Source organism: Carettochelys insculpta, chromosome 5 (assembly GCF_033958435.1).
Source record: "Carettochelys insculpta isolate YL-2023 chromosome 5, ASM3395843v1, whole genome shotgun sequence".
NCBI classification, from domain to species: Eukaryota; Metazoa; Chordata; order Testudines; family Carettochelyidae; genus Carettochelys; species Carettochelys insculpta.
This window is the reverse complement of record NC_134141.1, coordinates 29,268,762-29,287,154: the sequence shown is the minus strand read 5'-3', so window position 1 is coordinate 29,287,154 and position 18,393 is coordinate 29,268,762. Positions and strand designations below refer to the sequence as shown.

The 18,393-nt window shown below is 48.5% G+C and overlaps 1 protein-coding gene across 1 annotated transcript in view; it reads right to left on the bottom strand.

Moving 5' to 3' along the window:
- Positions 1-1,135: 1,135 nt before the first annotated feature.
- The window catches only part of LOC142013473 (uncharacterized), a 62,398-nt gene continuing 45,140 nt past the window's right edge, over positions 1,136-18,393 (bottom strand). The window contains exon 9 of the mRNA XM_074994876.1: positions 1,136-1,156. Coding sequence (XP_074850977.1) covers positions 1,151-1,156 — 6 coding nt within the window. The 3' untranslated portion in view covers positions 1,136-1,150. The remainder of the gene's footprint in view (positions 1,157-18,393) is intronic.

The following is an 18,393-nucleotide window of genomic DNA, read 5'->3' as shown; positions in this document are numbered from 1 at the left end:
ATGCACTGCAGCACTTCATTAATAAACTCCCAACACCCTACTTACCATCCTCCCTTCGAAGTAAGGAGGTAGTGTAGACAAGCCCAATGTGTATCTAAGCCTTGGTATCTATTTTATACCTAGAACAGTTCAAAGTAGCCAAAATCCTAACAGTGTTCTTGATGTCAATAGATAAATAAATTCCTTTCCTGATGTCAGTAAAAGCTGTAACACTTATAATTCCCTTATTCCACAATGTTATTCAAATTCAGAAAGATAGCATACGAATATTAGAAATACTACAGAGCATTCTAAAGCAGATTTTACCTTTACTGGAGACATGAGCTCAGGTTTGGGAGGGCATATTGGATAGCTTCTGGCTATGAAATAACACATTGACTGTGGTATTCTTTCCTCTAGCCATTGTACTTGGAAGCATACAGTTAATGTTGTTAAAACAAGTGTTTTATGTAGTTAAAGTTCTTTCTACAGAGAAAGATAACACTATGTCGGACATAGAACAAAACACATTAAATTAAGAATCCATTATTTTTTTCCATCTGTCTGTGAGACCAGAGTGGATTTAAACTAAACAGTTCAGATTCCAGCCTTAAGCTTCAGTCCTTTGTAATGGATGCTTCATTTCAGCTTAGCATTTTCCTCTGCACCAGATGGATTTTTCTCCTTGTCCTTTAGGATGATCTCTTGTCTTCCTCCCATTCCTGAAATCTTAATTTTCTTCCTAAATATGACAACCCAACCACCCCAATTTCATCCTCACTGAAGTCAGAATGGCAGAATCACTTTCAGATTCACTGCTGAACTCAGTCTTAATCTTATCCTAAATATATTTATCCACCCATGCTATAGGCGTTGATTTTGTACTGTGTACACATTACTTTTTAAAGATCTAGTTGCCAAAATTATTGAGCAACCATTCTGGCAAACTCTGACATGGTTTTAGCAAGCTGTTTTTAAATAACATATAAATTGGAAAGAGTGTTTACTGGTTAGCTACTCCGATGACTCCAGCCCTTCTTGTTTATCAGATGGTCATTGAATTTTGCCACCAGTTCTTAGCAACAAGGTTATGTATCCTTGGACAAATCGCTTGTATTGGAAGAAACTGTGACTGTGACTTCTTAGCAGAGAGATGAGATCATATTTTCCTCTATGACTGAAACAGAAATTAAAGGTTTGATGAATTGGGTCACAGAGATTCCCTTGAGACTGTCACGTGATGGGCTGATCATACCAATGAGCCCATCTGCCTGCTCTTTGGGGAGCCCACCATGCTGTCTTACTGAGCCAGAAGTTCTGGCTTCCCCCCAGCAACACATGGAGTTGGGGTTACAGCCAACAGCAGAGTAACATAGACGTGGGAAGACTCAGTGACAGGGATTTGACATAGCACTCGGGTGTACAGGCCAAATGGGATCAAAACATCAGATAAATCCATCTTGCTCTGCATAAAAGTTTTATACAGATCAGGCTCATAAAGTTTGCACCCTTTATCAAGGACAGATATCCACAGCTGCTGTTTCTCCCTCCCTACATAACAATTATTTACACTTGGTATAATGAGAAACAAAAGTGATTTTATTAAGTATAATATAGTATTTAAGTAACTGCAATGGATAACAGAGAGCTCAAAGTAAGTTACTAAGCAAAATAAAACAAAACATGCCAACTAAGCTTATAACATCAAGAAAATGTTTTAGAAATCATAATTTCTCACCTTAATTCTTATTTCAGGTTAAGTCTTTCTTGGGCCAGAACTGATCTTTGTTCTGACCTGGGTCCAGCTGCTTCTCTCCACCCCTGCCCTTAGAGTTCTTTTATTTCCATGTTTTCATGTATCCTCTCAGAGTGGGAAGCAGTTTGTGATGCCAGCTGAAGACAATGATTGTTTGCTTCCCATTCCTTATATAGACTTTCTCAAGGTGGAAATTCTTTGTTCAATTCTCTCCCTACAGTGTTCCCTCTATTTTTTTTCATCTATATACAGAATACATTTGTTATGTCCATTGAAGCATGTGTGGATGTGCACCACCAGTAGAAACACATGCTGCGGGATATGGGTGCTCTGCTGATCAGCTGACCAGCACCTGATTCCCGCTTGGATGGCCTCTCAAGTGCCAAGTTTACAGAGGACACTGTTCCTCCACCCTTGTAGAAAAGTACAAAATTCAGCGTGTCATGGTTACAAGTCTTTGTAGGACCAACCATAGTGCAGGCTCACAAGACAAACAAGACTATTTGCAAATTATTTTCTTGAGTATTAGACCATTAAGTTCCTTGAGTACCCCAATGGCTTGCACTAACACACTTAAATTAATGAAAACAAAAAGCAGTCAAGTAGCACTTTAAAGACTAACAAAATAGTTTATTAGGTGAGCTTTCGTGGGACAGACCCACTTCTTCAGACCATATCCAGACCAGAACAGACTCAATATTTAAGACACAGAGAACCAAAAACAGTAAGCAAGGAGGACAAATCAGAAAAAGATAATCAAGGTGAGCAAATCAGAGAGTGGAGGGGTGGGGGGGAAGATCAAGAATTAGATTGAGTTAAGTATGCAGACAAGCCCCTATACTGACTCAGAAAGTTCACATCCCGATTTAAACCATGTGTTAATGTTCCGAATTTGAATATAAATGTCAATTCGTCCGCTTCCCTTTCTACAAAAGAGCGATAATGTCTCTTCAGTAACACACATACCTTGAGGTCATTGACAGAATGCCCCATTCCATTAAAATGTTGACCAATTGGTTTGTGGATCTGGAGTGTTTTGATGTCTGTGTTGTGCACATTGACCCTTTGTCTAAGGGAGTTAGAAGTCTGTCCAATGTACAAAGCATCTGGGCATTGTTGGCACATGATGGCATATATAACGTTATTAGAGGAGCATGAGAAAGTGCCTGTGATTCTGTGAGTAACCTGGTTAGGTCCAGTGATGGTATTTCCAGAGAAGATATGTGGAAAAACTGGCCGCGGGCTTTGTTGCAGGGAAAGATTCCAGGACTGGTGTTCCTGGGGTATAGACTGTGGCTGTTAGTGAGGATCCTCATGAGGTTGGGAGGTTGTCTGTAGGAGAGAACAGGCGTGTCACCCAGGGCCTTCTGGAGTGTAGCATCCTGATTAAGAATAGGTTGTAGGTCTTTAATAATTCATTGCAGTGGTCTGAGTTGGGGGCTGTAAGTGATGACCAGTAGTGTTCTGTTCTTGGCTTTTTTGGGCTGATCTTGGAGTAGCTGGTTTCCTGGTATGCGTCTGGCCCTGTCGATTTGTTTTTTTACTTCTCCTGGTGGGTAATTCACGTTTATGAATATTTGGTAAAGTTCTTGTAGTTTTTGGTCTCTGTCAGTTGGGTCAGAGCAAATGCGATTATACCTGAGAGCTTGACTGTAAACAATGGATCTAGTCACATGTGCAGGATGGAAACTAGAAGGGTGTAGATAAGTATAGTGATCAGTAGGTTTTCAGTACAGTGTGGTACTGATCAGGCCATCCTTGATTAGTACTGTAGTGTCCAGGAAATGTATCTCTTGCATGTTGTAATCGAGGCATAAGTTGATGGTGGGGTGTAGATTGTTAAAGTCTCTGTGGAATTCTTCTAGAGCCTCTGTACCATGGGTCCAAATCATAAAGATGTCATCAATGTATCTTAAGTAGAGGAGTGGTAATGGGGGACGAGAGCTGAGGAATCGTTGTTCCAGGTCAGCCATAAATATATTAGCATATTGTGGGGCCACGCAGGTGCCCATAGCAGTTCCACTAATCTGGAGGTATAAATTGTCCCCAAAACGGAAATGATTGTGTGTGAGAACAAAGTAACAGAGGTCAGACACCAGATTGGCTGTGGTGACATCAGGGATGGTGTTCTTGATTGCTTGTAATCCATCTTTATGTGGAATATTAGTGTACAGAGCCTCTACATCCATTGTGGCAAGGATGGCGTTATCAGGAACTTTTCCGATGTTTTGTAATTTCCTCAGGAAGTCGGTGGTATCTCGAATATAGCTGGGAGCGTTGGTGGCATAGGGTTTGAGGAGGGAGTCCACGTAACTGGCTAGTCCAGTGGTAAGGGTGCCAACACCTGAAATGATAGGGCGTCCAGGGTTTCCAGGTTTGTGGATTTTGGGAAGTAAATAGAATAATCCAGGCTGCAGCTCAGATGGTGTGTCTGAGTTAATGGGGTCCCGAGTAGCAGCAGGGAGTTCCTTCAGTAGTTGTTGTAATTTCCTTTGGAATTCCAAAGTGGGATCAGCGGAGAGAGGTCTGTAAAATGTGGTGTTGGAGAGTTGTCTGCCTCCTGTTCATAGTCTGACTTATTCAGGATGACAACAGCACCCCCTTTGTCAGCTGGTTTGATTATGATGTCTTGGTTATTTTTGAGACTCTGGACAGCATAGCGTTCAGCATAGTTGAGATTGTGTCTCATTTGGCATTGTTTGTGTATAATGTCAGACTGAGCACGGTTGCGGAAGCACTGTACGTAGAAGTCCAGACTTTCACTACGACCCTCAGGGGGAGTCCACATAGAGTTCTTCTTTTGCTGTTAATGAATGGGTCTATATGACGTATGTCTAACTTCAAATACAAGAACGGCACAAGCATGTAAATAAAATATACACATTCAGGGGATTACAATATCTCCAGTGGTAGGACACATGTCTCATTTTGCATAAAGCATATTTGAGCTATGCATATTCATATTCAAAAGATTTCCGTAAAAATATGAGGCTACAGCATCTCAATAGGATGCTAACGTTAGCGCTTATATTTACTTTATGAGGAAATTATTATGTTAACATGTGTTCTGAACACTCAGATACAAGGAAATGATATTCTGTAGTAATCAGGATAGGACTGGATCTCAGAAATTCTGCGTTCTGCTACTGATTCTCATTTGCTCATGTGTGATTTTGGGCAAGTAACTTAGCTACCCTGCTCCTGAATTTCTGTAGCTCTGAAGGGGCACTAAAGTTTGCCTTAGTATGTAGTGAGAAGCTTGCTAAAGTGTTTGTGAAGGTGCCCTTGAATGAAAAATATTCTATACTTGCACGATCCTATTAATTATAGATAAATTTATATATTGAAACGACTTTCATAGTGAAAGACTCCAATCTGAGAATGTGCCTTTGATCTTGCAACGAACATGGTTAGGTCCAGTGATGGTATCCCCAAAATAACTATGTGGACAAAGTTGGCAGTGGGGTTTGTTGCAAGAAAAAGTTTCAGGATTAGTATTACTGTGATGTAGCCTCTGATTGCTGGTGAGAAGGTTTCTCAGGTTAGGATGTTGTCTATAGGAAAGGACAGGCCTGTCACCTAGAATCTTTCCTCATGAACATAAGAACATAACATAAGAACATAAGAATGGCCATACTGAGTCAAACCAAAGGTCCTTCTAGCCCAGTATCCTGTCTGCCAACAGTAGCCAATGCCAGGTGCCCCAGAGGAGGTGAACCAAAGACAATGATCAAGCGATTTGTCTCCTGCTATCCATCTCCCGCCTTCAACAAAAGGCTAGGCACCATATCTTACCCCTTGCTAATAGCCATCCTTGGACCTAACCTCCAAATATTTATCGACCTCTTTTTTAAACTCTGTTAGAGTCCTGGCCTTCACAGCGTCCTCTGGTAAGGAGTTCCACAGGTTGACTGTGTGCTGTGTGAAGAAAAACTTTCTTTTATTAGTTTTGAACCTGCTACCCATTCATTTCATTTGGTATTTTCTAATTCTTATATTATGGGAACAAATAAATAACTTTTCTGTATTCACTTTCTCCACACCATTCAAGATTTTATATACCTCTATCATATCTCCCCTCAGTCTCCTCTTTTCTAGACTGAAAAGTCCCAGTCTCTCTAGCCTCTCTTCATATGGGACCCGTTCCAAACCCTTAGTCATTTTAGTTGCCCTTTTCTGAACCTTTTCTAACGCCAGTATATCTTTTTGAGGTGAGGAGACCACATCTGCACACAGTAGTCAAGATGTGGGCGTACCATAGTTTTATATAGGGGAAGTAAGATAGTCTTTGTCTTATTTTCTATCCCCTTTTTAATTATTCCTAACATCCTGTTTGCTTTACTGACTGCCGCTGCACACTGCACGGATGTTTTCAGAGAACTATCCACTATAATTCCAAGATCCCTTTCCTGATCTGTTGTTGCTAAATTTGCCCCCATCATATTGCATGTATACTTGGGGCTATTTTTCCCAATGTGCATTACCTTACACTTACCCACATTAAATTTCATTTGCCATTTTGCTGCCCAGTCACTCAGTTTGCTGAGATCTTTTTGAAGTTCTTCACAGTCTGCTTAGGTTTTGACTATCCTGAACAGTTTGGTGTCATCTGCAAATTTTGCCACCTCACTGCTTACCCCTATCTCTAGATCATTGACAAATAAGTTGAACAAGATTGGTCCCAGGACTGACCCTTGGGGAATGCCACTAGTTACCCCCTTCCATTGTGAAAATTTACCATTTATTCCTACCCTTTGTTTCTTGTCTTTTAACCAGTTCCCAATCCATGAAAGGATCTTTCCTCCTATCTCATGACCACCTAATTTACATAAGACCCTTTGGTGAGGGACTGTGTCACAGGCTTTCTGGAAATCTAAGTATTCTATGTGTACTGGACCGCCCCCCGTCCGCATGCTTGTTAACCCCTTCAAAGAACTCTAATAGATTAGTAAGACACGACTTCCCTTTACAGAAACCATGTTGACTTTTGCTCAACAAATTATGTTCTTCTAAGTGTCTGACAATTTTATTCTTTACTATTGTTTCTACTAATTTTCCCGGTACTGACGTTAGACTTACCAGTCTGTAATTGCAAGGGTCTCCTTTAGAGCCCTTTTGAAATATTGGTGTTATATTAGCTGTCTTCCAATCATTGGGTACCGAAGCTGATTTAAAGAATAGGTTACAAACCACTGTTAATAGTTTCGCAGTTTCACATTTGAGTTCTTTCTGAACCCTTGGGTGAATACCATCCGGTCCCGGAGATTTGTGACTATTTAGCTTATCAGTTAGTTCCCAAACCTCCTCTAATGACACTTCAATCTTGGACAGTTCCTCAGATTTGTCACCTGTAAAGGACGGCTCAGATTTGTGAATCCCTCTAGCATCCTCATCCGTGAAGACTGAAGCAAAGAAATCATTTAGTTTTTCTGCAATGACATTATCTTCCTTGATTGCTCCTTTTCTGTCTCTATCGTCCAGGGGCCCCACTGCTTTTTTAGCAGGCTTCCTGCTTCTAATGTACGTAAAAACACATTTTGCTATTGTTTTTTGAATGTATGGCTAACTGTTCCTCAAAGTCTTTTTTGGCTTTTCTTATTACATTTTTACATTTAATTTGGCAGTGTTTATGTTCCTTTCTATTTTGATCACTGGGATTTGACTTCTACTTTTTAAAAGATGCCTTTTTATCTCTCACTGCCTCTTTTACATGGTTGTTAAGCCATGGTGGATCTTTTTTAGGTCTCTTAAGCTGTGTCTACACGTGCATGCTACTTCGAAGTAGCGGCACTAACTTCGAAATAGCGCCCGTCGTGGCTACACGCGTTGGGCGCTATTTCGAAGTTAACTTCGACGTTAGGCGGCAAGACGTCGAAGTCGCTAACCTCATGAGGGGATCGGAATAGCGCCCTACTTCGACGTTCAACGTCGAAGTAGGGACCGTGTAGACGATCCACGTCCCGCAACGTCGAAATTGTGGGGTCCTCCATGGCAGCCATCAGCTGGGGGGTTGAGAGACGCTGTCTCTCCAGCCCGTGCGGGGCTCTATGGTCACCGTGTGCAGCAGCCCTTAGCCCAGGGCTTCTGGCTGCTGCTGCTGTAGCAGGGGATTCATGCTGCATGCACAGGGTCTGCAACTCGTTGTCGGCTCTGTGGATCTTGTGGTGTTTAGTGCAAGTGTGTCTGGGAGGGGCCCTTTAAGGGAGTAGCTGGCTGTTGAGTCCGCCGTGTGACCCTGTCTGCAGCTGTGCCTGGCACCCTTATTTCGATGTGTGCTACTGTGGCGTGTAGACGTTCCCTTGCTGCGCCTATTTCGATGTGGTGCTGCGCAACGTCGATGTTGAACATCGACGTTGCCAGCCCTGGAGGACGTGTAGACGTTATTCATCGAAATAGCCTATTTCGATGTCGCCACATCGAAATAGGCTACTTCGATGTAGGCTTCACGTGTAGACGTAGCCATACTGTGTCTTTTTTTTTTTGGTTGGTTTCAAGTGTTGTCATAGCTGGGGGTGGTAGCGGGGATAAGCTCCCACTATCTATAAAATGCTCCCACGGCATGCGTCTCCAATAGCCTCTGACAACTGAAGTCCAGCTCCTGGCCTTCACGTGTGGCTTAGTTTCTAAGCCTGGCAAAACTGTTCACACTGACAGGAGAAGGGGCAAAGGCGGGTGACTGGCATCTTCAAACCAGCTGCTTCAGGCAGATGGGGCTTGTCAGCCTGGGAAGGCCGCCCACCTACGTGAAGGAAACTCTGATTTAAAACCTCCGCTGCCTTGCGGCGATACCTAGTCATGGGAAAGACTTCGGGAGTAAACCCCGAGGAAAAATCCAGAGGTGGAGCCTCTAAGGCAGTTTGAGGTTGTGCTCAATCTCACTCTGGCAGCTCCTGTGACGACATTGGTGCCAAGCTGTACTGGCTTCTGCCTTTCCCTTGGATTACGTCAGTGGCGTGGAGAGGGGGAACCTGCTGCTGGGTATCAGCTGGTTCTTCAAACTTACTTGCCCAGGCCTGCGCCCTGGAGAGGACACTCCGGCATCGCTTTCTGAGTGGTGACACAACACGGGAAGCAGCAGTTACCGGTATTAAGCCACTGCACTCGATTGGCATAGAGTGAGGTGCCATGGGTTGCTTCCGACGGTGGGAGAGGTCTTCGGATCTCATTGGGCAGCTACCGCCCACCTCAAGCTGGGCAGCCCCCAGCCAAGTAGGTGCTGCCTGGCCACGGTCCACTTGCTCCACTGGTGTGTGGGGCTTAGGGAATCACCGACAGGTGGATCATTAACCTGACACCAGGCAAAGCAAACAAGCAACAAAATAATCCAGCCTGAAGGCTGGATACATGGAATGTAAGGACCATGACTCTGGGCCTTACGGAAGACCTACAGAGCATTAGTAACCCCCGGAAGACAGCAATCATTAACAATGAGCTGAGAAGACTGCGCAAGGACATTGTGGCCCTCCAGGAAACAAGGCTATCATCCTCTGGATGTCTCAGGGAGAAGGACTTTTCCTTTTTCTGGCATGGAAAGCCTCCAGAAGAGATCAGGGAACACGGTGTTGGCTTCTCAATCAGAAACAGCCTAGTTGGCTCAGTCAGACCACCAAATGTGGGAACTGAGAGAATGCTGAAAATCCAGCTTCAAACACCAGTGGGCATGGTCAACATCTTCAGAGTCTATGCGCCTACTTTAACTTCTGTCCAGGAAGTTAAGGACAAGTTCTATGATGAACTTAGCATTGCCATCAGTGAGGTACCTTCCCATGAGCCGCTATTCATCCTTGGTGACTTCAACGCCAGAGTTGGCAGCAACCACCACAGCTGGCCATCCTGTCTGGGACAGTTTGGAACAGGGAAGATGAATGAAAACAGACAGCGCCTCCTTGAACTCTGCTCCCAACATGACCTCTGCATAACCAATACCTTCTTCAACGTCAAACCCCAGCACAAAGTTTCGTGGCAACACCCAAGATTGAAACATTGGCACCAGCTTGACCTCCTCCTCACCAAACACAGCCGTTTAGGTAATGTCAGGGTGACACGTAGCTACCACAGCACAGACTGTGGCACTGACCATTTGCTCATGTGTAGTAAGGTGCACGTCCAGCCGCGAGGATTCTTTCGCTCCAAAAAGGAAGGGAGGCCACGCATTGACACTGGCAAGACTCATGACCCTTCAAAAGTATGCAAGTTTGTCCAAGCACTTGAAGAGGCCTTGCCCCGCCCAGACGACGCTGATAGCAGCAAGAGATGGGAACAACTACGGGACACTATCTATAATACTGCATTATCTACCTTTGGGAAGAAGACAGTCAAGTCTGCTGATTGGTTTGAAGCCCACACTGAAGTGCTGACGCCCCGATTGAGAAGAAGAGACAGGCACTGGCTGCATACAGGTCCTCTCCCAGTGAGGTGAACCTGCAGGCGCTCCCGTCTGCTCGGAGTCAAGTGCAGCAGGTTGCTCGGCGGTGTGCCAATGATTACTGGCTCCAACTCTGCTCCAAGATTCAGCAGGCTGCGGACACTGGTAACATGTGAGGAATATACGATGGGATCAAGCAGGCCATCGGTCCATCACAAAGAAAGACTGCCCCACTTAAGTCGGCCACAGGCGAGGTCTTGAAGGACAGAACCAAGCAGATGGAACGCTGGGTGGAACACTACTCACAGTTGTATGCCAGAGAGACCGTAGTTACAGAGAGAGCCCTGAATGCCATTGAGTCTCTGCCCACCATGACTGAACTCGATGCTGAGCCCACCTTGGAGGAACTCAGCGACGCGCTAAAAGCACTCTCTTCTGGAAAAGCCCCAGGGAAAGACGGCATTCCCTCAGAAATCCTCAAATGTGCCAATGGTACCCTAGTTTCAGAGCTGCATGGAATACTTTCCCAATGCTGGAGAGAAGGCAGCGTACCGTAAGATATGAGGGATGCTAACATCGTTACTGTCTACAAGAACAAGGGTGACAAAAGCAATTGTAACAATTATTGCGGCATGTCCCTTCTCAGTACTGTGGGGAAGCTATTTGCACATGTTGTTCTGAAGAGGCTCAATGTTCTTGCAGAGAGAGTCTACCCTGAGTCTCACTGTGGGTTCAGAGCTGAACAGTCCACCATAGACATGGTTTTCTCTGTTAGGCAACTACAAGAAAAGTGCAGGGAGCAGAACAAACCTCTGTATATTGCCTTCATCGACCTGACCAAGGCATTTAACCTCGTCAGCAGAAAAGGTCTGTTTGCGATTCTGGCTAAGATCGGCTGTCCCCCAGATCTGCTCAGCATTATTAGGGCCTTCCATGAAGGCATGAAGAGGACCATCATATACGACGGATCCACATCCGAACCCTTTGAGATTCTCAGCGGAGTGAAGTAGGGGTGTGTGCTGGCTCCAACACTGTTTGGCATCTTCTTTGCAGTTTTGCTCAAATATGCCTTCGGAACTGCTACAGAGGGCATCTCTCTCCGCACGAGAACGGACGGCAACCTTTTCAAACTGTCGAGGCTTAGAGCGAAGACCAGGGTGCTTACGAAGAGTCTAAGGGAGTTCCTTTTTGCTGATGATGCAGCTATTGCTGCTCACACTCAGCAGGAACTGCAGTCCCTCATAACTTGCTTTACGGATGCACGTATGGAATTTGGCCTCACAATCAGCTTAAAGAAGACCCAGGTGATGGGCCAAAACGTGGGTAACGAGCTATCTATCAACGTGCTAGACTACAAACTGTAAGTCGTCCATGAGTTCATGTACCTAGGCTCAACAGTCTTGGACAACTTGTCACTTGATAGCGAGATCAACAAGCGCATTGGAAAAGCCTCCACAACGTTCTCCAGGCTGACAAAGAGAGTGTGGGCTAACAATAAGCTCACTGTACACACCAAGGTGCAGGTCTACACAGCCTGTGTTTTGAGCACATTGCTGTACGCCAATGAAACATGGACTTTGCGCTCAAAACAAGAGCAGCGGCTCAACACATTCCACATGCGCTGCCTTAGGTGCATACTCGGTATCTCATGGCAGGACAGGGTCCCCAGTAGCGCAGTGCTTGAGAGGGCAGGCACCACCTCCATGTTCACCCTTCTCAAAAAGAGGCGTATGCGCTGGCTGGGCCATGTCTCACGCATGATGGATGGCCGAATACCGAAGGACCTCCTCTTCGGCAAACTGGCATCTGGAAAGAGGCCAAAAGGGTGACCTAAATTGCACTACAAGGACACGTGCAAGCGTGACCTCAGCTCTCTATCAGTGTGAACACCTGGCATTCGCTCGCCTCAGACAGGCATGCCTGGAAACAGAGAGTGAAGGAAGCTCTTGTTATGTATGAAACTACCTTGGTGAAGGAAGCGGAAGACAGGAGAGCCCTCAGGAAGATCCGTGCCTGTGATACCAGAGCAACATCTGCCTACTGCTGCTCACAGTGCGGAAAGGACTGCCACTCCCGCATTGGATTGCACAGCTACAGAAGACGCTGCTCGAATCAGTCTAACTGGGGCACAAACCCATGATCCCTCAGGATTGAAGGATGCCTACTACTACTACTACTACTACTACTGTGTTTTTTAATTTGGGTTATACATTTAAGTTGGACCTCTAATATGGTATCTTTGAAAAATTTCCATGCAGCTTTCAGGGATTTTACTCTAGTTACTCTACCTTTTAATTTCTGTTTAACTAACCTCCTCATTTTTGTGTAATTCCCCTTTTTGAAATTAAATACCAGAGTGTTGGACTGTTGCGGTGTTCTTACCAACACAGGAGCATTAAATGTTATTATGTTATGATCACTATTTCCAAGCGGTCCTGTAATAGTTACCTCTTGGACCAGATCCTGTGTTCCACTCAGTACTAAATCAAGAATTGCCTCTCCCCTTATGGGTTCCTGTACCAGCTGCTCCAAGAAGCAGTCATTTAAGGCATCAAGAAATTTTCTCTCTGAATCCCTTCCTGAGGTGACATGTGCCCAGTCAATATGGGGATAATTGAAATCCCCCATTATTACTGAGTTTTTTATTTTGATAGGCTCTCTAATCTCCCTTAGCATTTCAGCATCACTATCACTGTCCTCGTCAGGTGGTCGATAATATATCCCTAGTGCTATATTCCCATCAGAGGAAGGAATTGCTATCCATAGTGATTCTATGGAACATTTTGATTCATTTAGGATTTTTATTTCATTTGATTCTATATTATCTTTCACATACAGTACCACTCCGCCACCCGCTCGACCCATTCTGTCCTTCCGATATATTTTATATCCTGGTATGATAGTGTCCCACTGATTGTCTGTATTCCACCAGGTTTCCGTGATGCCTATTATGTCAATCTCCTCCTTTGATATAAGGTACTCTAATTCACCCATCTTATTAGACAGACTTCTAGCATTTGTGTAAAAGCACTTTAAAAAACTACCACTATTCATAGGCCTGCCCTTCCCTGATGTAATGAATTCTTTTATATGTGATTTTTTCTCATCTGATCTGGCCCATACTTTGTCATCTCCCTTCTTCTCTTTCTGACTGAATTCTAGAGAATCTCTATCAATGGAGTCTCACCTAAGAGAAGTCTCCGTCCAATCCACGTGCTTCTCCGCACCAATCGGCTTTCCCCCATGTCTTAGTTTAAACACTGTTCTATGACCTTTTTAATGTTTATGCCAGCAGCCTGGATCCCCCTTGGTTTAGGTGGAGCCTATCCTTCCTGTATAGGCTCCCCCTACCCCAAAAGTGTGCCCAGTTCCTAATAAATCGAAACCCTTCTTCCCTACACCATCGTCTCATCCACGCATTGAGACTCTGAAGTTCTGCCTGCCTACCTGGCCCTGCGCGTGGAACTGGAAGCATTTCTGAGAATACCACCATTGATGTCCTGGATTTTAGACTCCTTCCTAGCAACCTAAATTTGGCTTCCAGGACATCTCTCCTCCCCTTCCCTATGTCATTGGTACCTACATGTACCAGGAAAGGTGTGTCTACACTACAGTGCAACGTTGAAGTAGCAAGCCCAACTTCGAAATAAGTCTACACACGGCACATGCTACTTCAAAGTTGAAATCGAAGTTAAATGGCGAGACATTGAAATCGCTATTCCTATCAGAAGATGGGAATAGCGCCCTACATCGACGTCTAACATCGACGTAGGACACATGTAGACATTCCGCATCCTGCTACTTTGAAATAGCGGTGTCCGCCAGGGTGGCAATCAGCTGTTAGGTAGAGACATGCTGTCCAGCGCCTGTGGGGCTCTATGATCTCTGCACCCAGCAGTTCTTAAAGCCACACGGACCCAGAAACCCCGTAGCAGGAAGCTGAGACCATGCAGGCAGCAGCTGCGCCATGAGGCACCCCTGCACGGCCCAGAGGGAGACTATGGCAGCAAGCCAACCCCTCCGAGTGCCCCGAGAGCTCCCCACCGGGCCATCCCAGGTTTTCCAGGCCTCCAGCCAGCAGGGCAGGAAGCGCGACCCCTCTGGGACCAACTCTGAGCTTCGTGACCTGCTGGGGCTCTGGGGTGAGGAGGAAGTGCACCACGTAATGGGGAGCAAGCAGAGGAATGCAGAGGCGTTCTCCTGGATGGCTGAGGGCCTGGCCGCCTGGGGTCACTCTGCCCGCACTCCTGACCACGTCAGGAGTAAGGTCAAAGAGTTGTGGCAGGGTTACGCCCAGGCCTGGGACTCAGCCAACCGGTCTGGGGCTGCCCCTGCTGCTTGCCCCTAATACTGGGAGCTCAGGGCTATCCTAGGCACCCAGCACACCTCCTCCTGCCCAGCCACCCTTGACACCACGACTGAGGAGCTCCAGCAGGCCTCCGAGCCAGAGTTGGGTCAGGAGCCCAGCCCTGCACCCCCAGGGCCAGAGCCGGAACCCTCTACCCTGGCCACGGAGTGGTCCAGCGAGGAGGGGGAGCTCGTGCTTGACATCCCCTCCCACAGCTCCAGCTGGGCATCTGCCAGACAGGCCTCCCCTGACCATGGCGGTGGACTGTCGGGTACGTACCCGACAGGGCGCACACCCCCAGGGCGTGGGGAGGGGGCACCACGTGACTGGCCCCCCCCCCACATCCCTAGCAGACCCCAGCCTGCCAGGGCCCGGGCAGAGCATGGCCCGGGGATGGTGCCACGACCACCAGTGCCCATCAGCACCCTCACCCATGGACAGTGCTGGGCCCTGCCCCCGGGGGGAGGTGGGAGATGGTGGACCACTGGAAGGGGCCACCCACAGGGCCACTGCACGCACCAATGGGGGATGGGGACCAGATGCCCATGGGGGGATGGGCCACAGGTCAGGGCTTGGTACTCATGGCCTCCCTCCCCCCTTCCCCCCTGTTTCCACAGCCGCACAATCCGTGGTCCCAGACAGCCCCCCAAGATCCCTGGACCATCACCGCCTGGGGCACCGCTGGTGCTGGGACAGGCCCACCCCTGCCATGGCCAGAGGCAGACCACCCACGACCCCAAAGTGGCTGCTGCCCTCCGGCACCAGGTGGACATCATAGAGTGGAGGCTCCACTTCAAGGAGCAGGAGGCCACCTGGCACCGGGAGGCCTGGTGGGACTTTATGACCACCTTTAACTGGGCAGCCTCCACCTTCGAGGATCTGGTGGCTTGGCTGCCCCCCCACCATTGTCCTCCGTGTTGCCCTCCCTACCATCCTGCTGCCCCGCCTGATGTCCCGCCTGCCACCCTGCCTGATGCCCCGCGTGACACCCCACTCGCCAGCTCTGCAGGGCAGGAGCCCACTGGGGCCGACAACCAGGCCGAGGACACGCCTCGGCCATACCTCCCTGTCCTCCCGGCTCTGAGTCGGCCTTGCTGGGGACCCCAGCTGAGGGGAGGACCAGCTACCCGGATACAGCAGGGGTCGTGCCTGTCTACCCCTACCCCGGAATGATGGGCCGATGGCTGGCCTGCCCACGTCTCCCCCGTGTATTAAGTTGTCCCCGCCCCGTATATGGTTTTTATAGTTGTCCCACTGAGCTAAATAGGAGGATCAGAAAAGCGGCCACAACTCTGTCCAGACTCAGCAAGAGAGTGTGGAATAACAACAAGCTGTACACTCTCACCAAAATGCAAGTCTACAGAGCCTGCATCCTCAGCACCCTCCTTTATGGCAGCAAGACTTGGACCCTGTATGCCCGCCAGGAAAAGAGGTTGAACGTCTTCCAATTGTGCTGCCTCAGGCGCATCCTTGAATATCATGGAAGGACAGAGTGACCAACACCGCCGTCCTTGAGCAAGCTGGAATCCCAACCATGCACACCCTCCTCAGGCAGCGTCAGCTCCGCTGGATTGGCCACATCCACAGGATGAAAGATGGAAGGATTCCAAAAGACATCCTGTATGGTGAGCTAGCCTCTGGCAAAAGACCTCCCGGACACCCCCAGTTGCGCTACAAAGATGTCTGCAAGAGAGACCTCAGAGAGGTAGACATCGAGCTGGACAACTGGGAAGAACTAGCAGATGACCGCAGCAGATGGAGGCAGGGGTTACACAAGGGCCTTCAGAAGGGCGAGATGAGGATCAGACAGCTAGCGAAGGAGAAGCGAGCGCACAGAAAGCACACTAAGGACTTGCCAGACACCCACCACATCTGCAAGAGATGGAGCAAGGACTGTCACTTTCGTGTGGGTCTTCATAGTCACAGTAGACGCTGTAAATGAAGTCCTCAATTGAAACTATAAAGGGTGCAATCCATAGTCTATGCAGACTGAAGGATGCCTACTACTGCTACTACTACTACCCCCATTGTATATAGTTATGTTCCATGATGCTGTTTGTTATTAGTTTTTTATGCATGGAGGTGAGGTTTTGGGTTATTTAAACAATGAAGCAGTTTTATTTTTCAAACACCCCATGTCCCGTGTGCTTTCGGTGGGGGCGGTGTGCAGGTGCTAGGGGCGGTGCACAGGGGACCCACCAGGAATGGCCTGGGTGGTGATTACTAGGCCCCCGGTCAAAGTACTCCTGCAGGGCCTCCCAGACCCAGACGCCGTCTCGGTGGGCCTGGCAGCTAGGGGCAGCAGCCAGCTGGGGGTAGCCTGTTCCGGCCTCAAGCACCCAGCCCTGCATGACGGCCTCCTCCTTGCTTTCCACCAGGTTGTGGGGTGTGCAGCAGGAACCCTCAACCTGAGGGATGTTTGGGAGGCCCACATCCAGGCGGGCCAGGAGGCAATGCCACCAGCCCTTCAGGCACCAATGCCACCAGCCTTTTGGGCACCCAAAAGCCCGCTCGACCACTCAGCAGGCATGGTTCAGTCAGGTGTTATAGCAATCCTGGCTGGCATGGAGGTGGCCCATGTAGGGGTGCATAAGCCAGGTCTGGAGGGGGTAGGCCACATCTGCCATGAGGCAGAGGGGTATGGTGGTGTCACCAAGAAGGATCTCCCTCTGGGGGATGTAGGTCTCCTGAATTGCGCAACATGCGAGCATCATTCATACAGCCGGGCCAGCCCACATACGCATCCTGGAAGCGGCCACGGCTGTCCACCATGGCCTGCAGGACCGTGGAGTGATAGCCTTTCCTGTTGATAGGGTGCCCACCACTGTGGTCCGGGGCATGGATGGGGATGTGGGTCCCATCGAGGGCCCTGAAGCAGTTAGGGAATCCTATGGCGGCGAATCCCACGACAGCCGCATCCAGGTCCCCAACTCGGATGACCCTCTGCAGCAGCAGGGCAATGAGCACATGCACCACCTGCGGGGAGGGGACATGGGTGCCTGTGAGGGTATGCAGAGTGCGCCCCCCCCAGGCCCCCCCGGGACACCCCTCCCCAGGCCCCCTGGGTCCCCCTCCCAGGCCCCCCACCCCCAGTGGGTTCAGGCCCAGGCCTCCTTACCTCCATCATGACAGCCCCAACTGTGGCCTTACCAATTCCAAACTGCTGGCCCACGGAGTGGTAGCTGTCTGGAGTGGCCAGCTTCCAGACAGCTATTGCGACCCTCTTCTCAACAGTGAGGGCGTGCCGCATCCGGGTGTCCTGGTGCCTCAAGGCAGGGGTGAGCTACTGGCAGAGCTCCATGAAGGTCTGCTTGCTCATGCGGAAGTTCCACAGCCACTGGTCATCATCCCATTCCCCCATGACCAGGTGCTCCCACCACTCAGTGCTGGAGGGGCACCCGGGGGGGGGGAGCGGGAGGGCCCGATGGTTCGGGGCGTCCCCTTGTGCCCCTAGGGAGGGCTCCCCTGCCAGGAGCTTCTGGGCAGCTGCCCGTGCAGTGTCTAGCAGGGCGCCTGCCCCGCAGGAGGCAGCTTGGAGGGCTTCCAGCTGTTGCTGGACGTCCATGTCTGCGGGCTCAAGGTCTGCGAGGCTTGTGTCACCAACGCAGGGCTCGTGCAGTGCAGGCCAAGTGTGTTTGGGAGGGGTCCTTTAAGGGAGCAGCATGCTGTTGCCCTGGAAGGGCTAGTCTGCCCTGTGACCCCAGCCACAGCTTTTTTGGCCCCTTATTTCAAAGGGGGGTGCTTGTGTGTGTGGACGCTTTTGCTTTTCCTTCTGTGCAGCCCCTTTTGACGTTCCCCGTCGCTACTTCAATGTTGAACATTGATGGCACCAGCCCCGGAGGATGTGTGGATGATATGAATCGAAGTAGCCTATTTCAATGTCGTTACTTCGAAATAGCCTACTTCAACATAGTGTCCTAGTGTACACATAGCTGAAGTGTTACA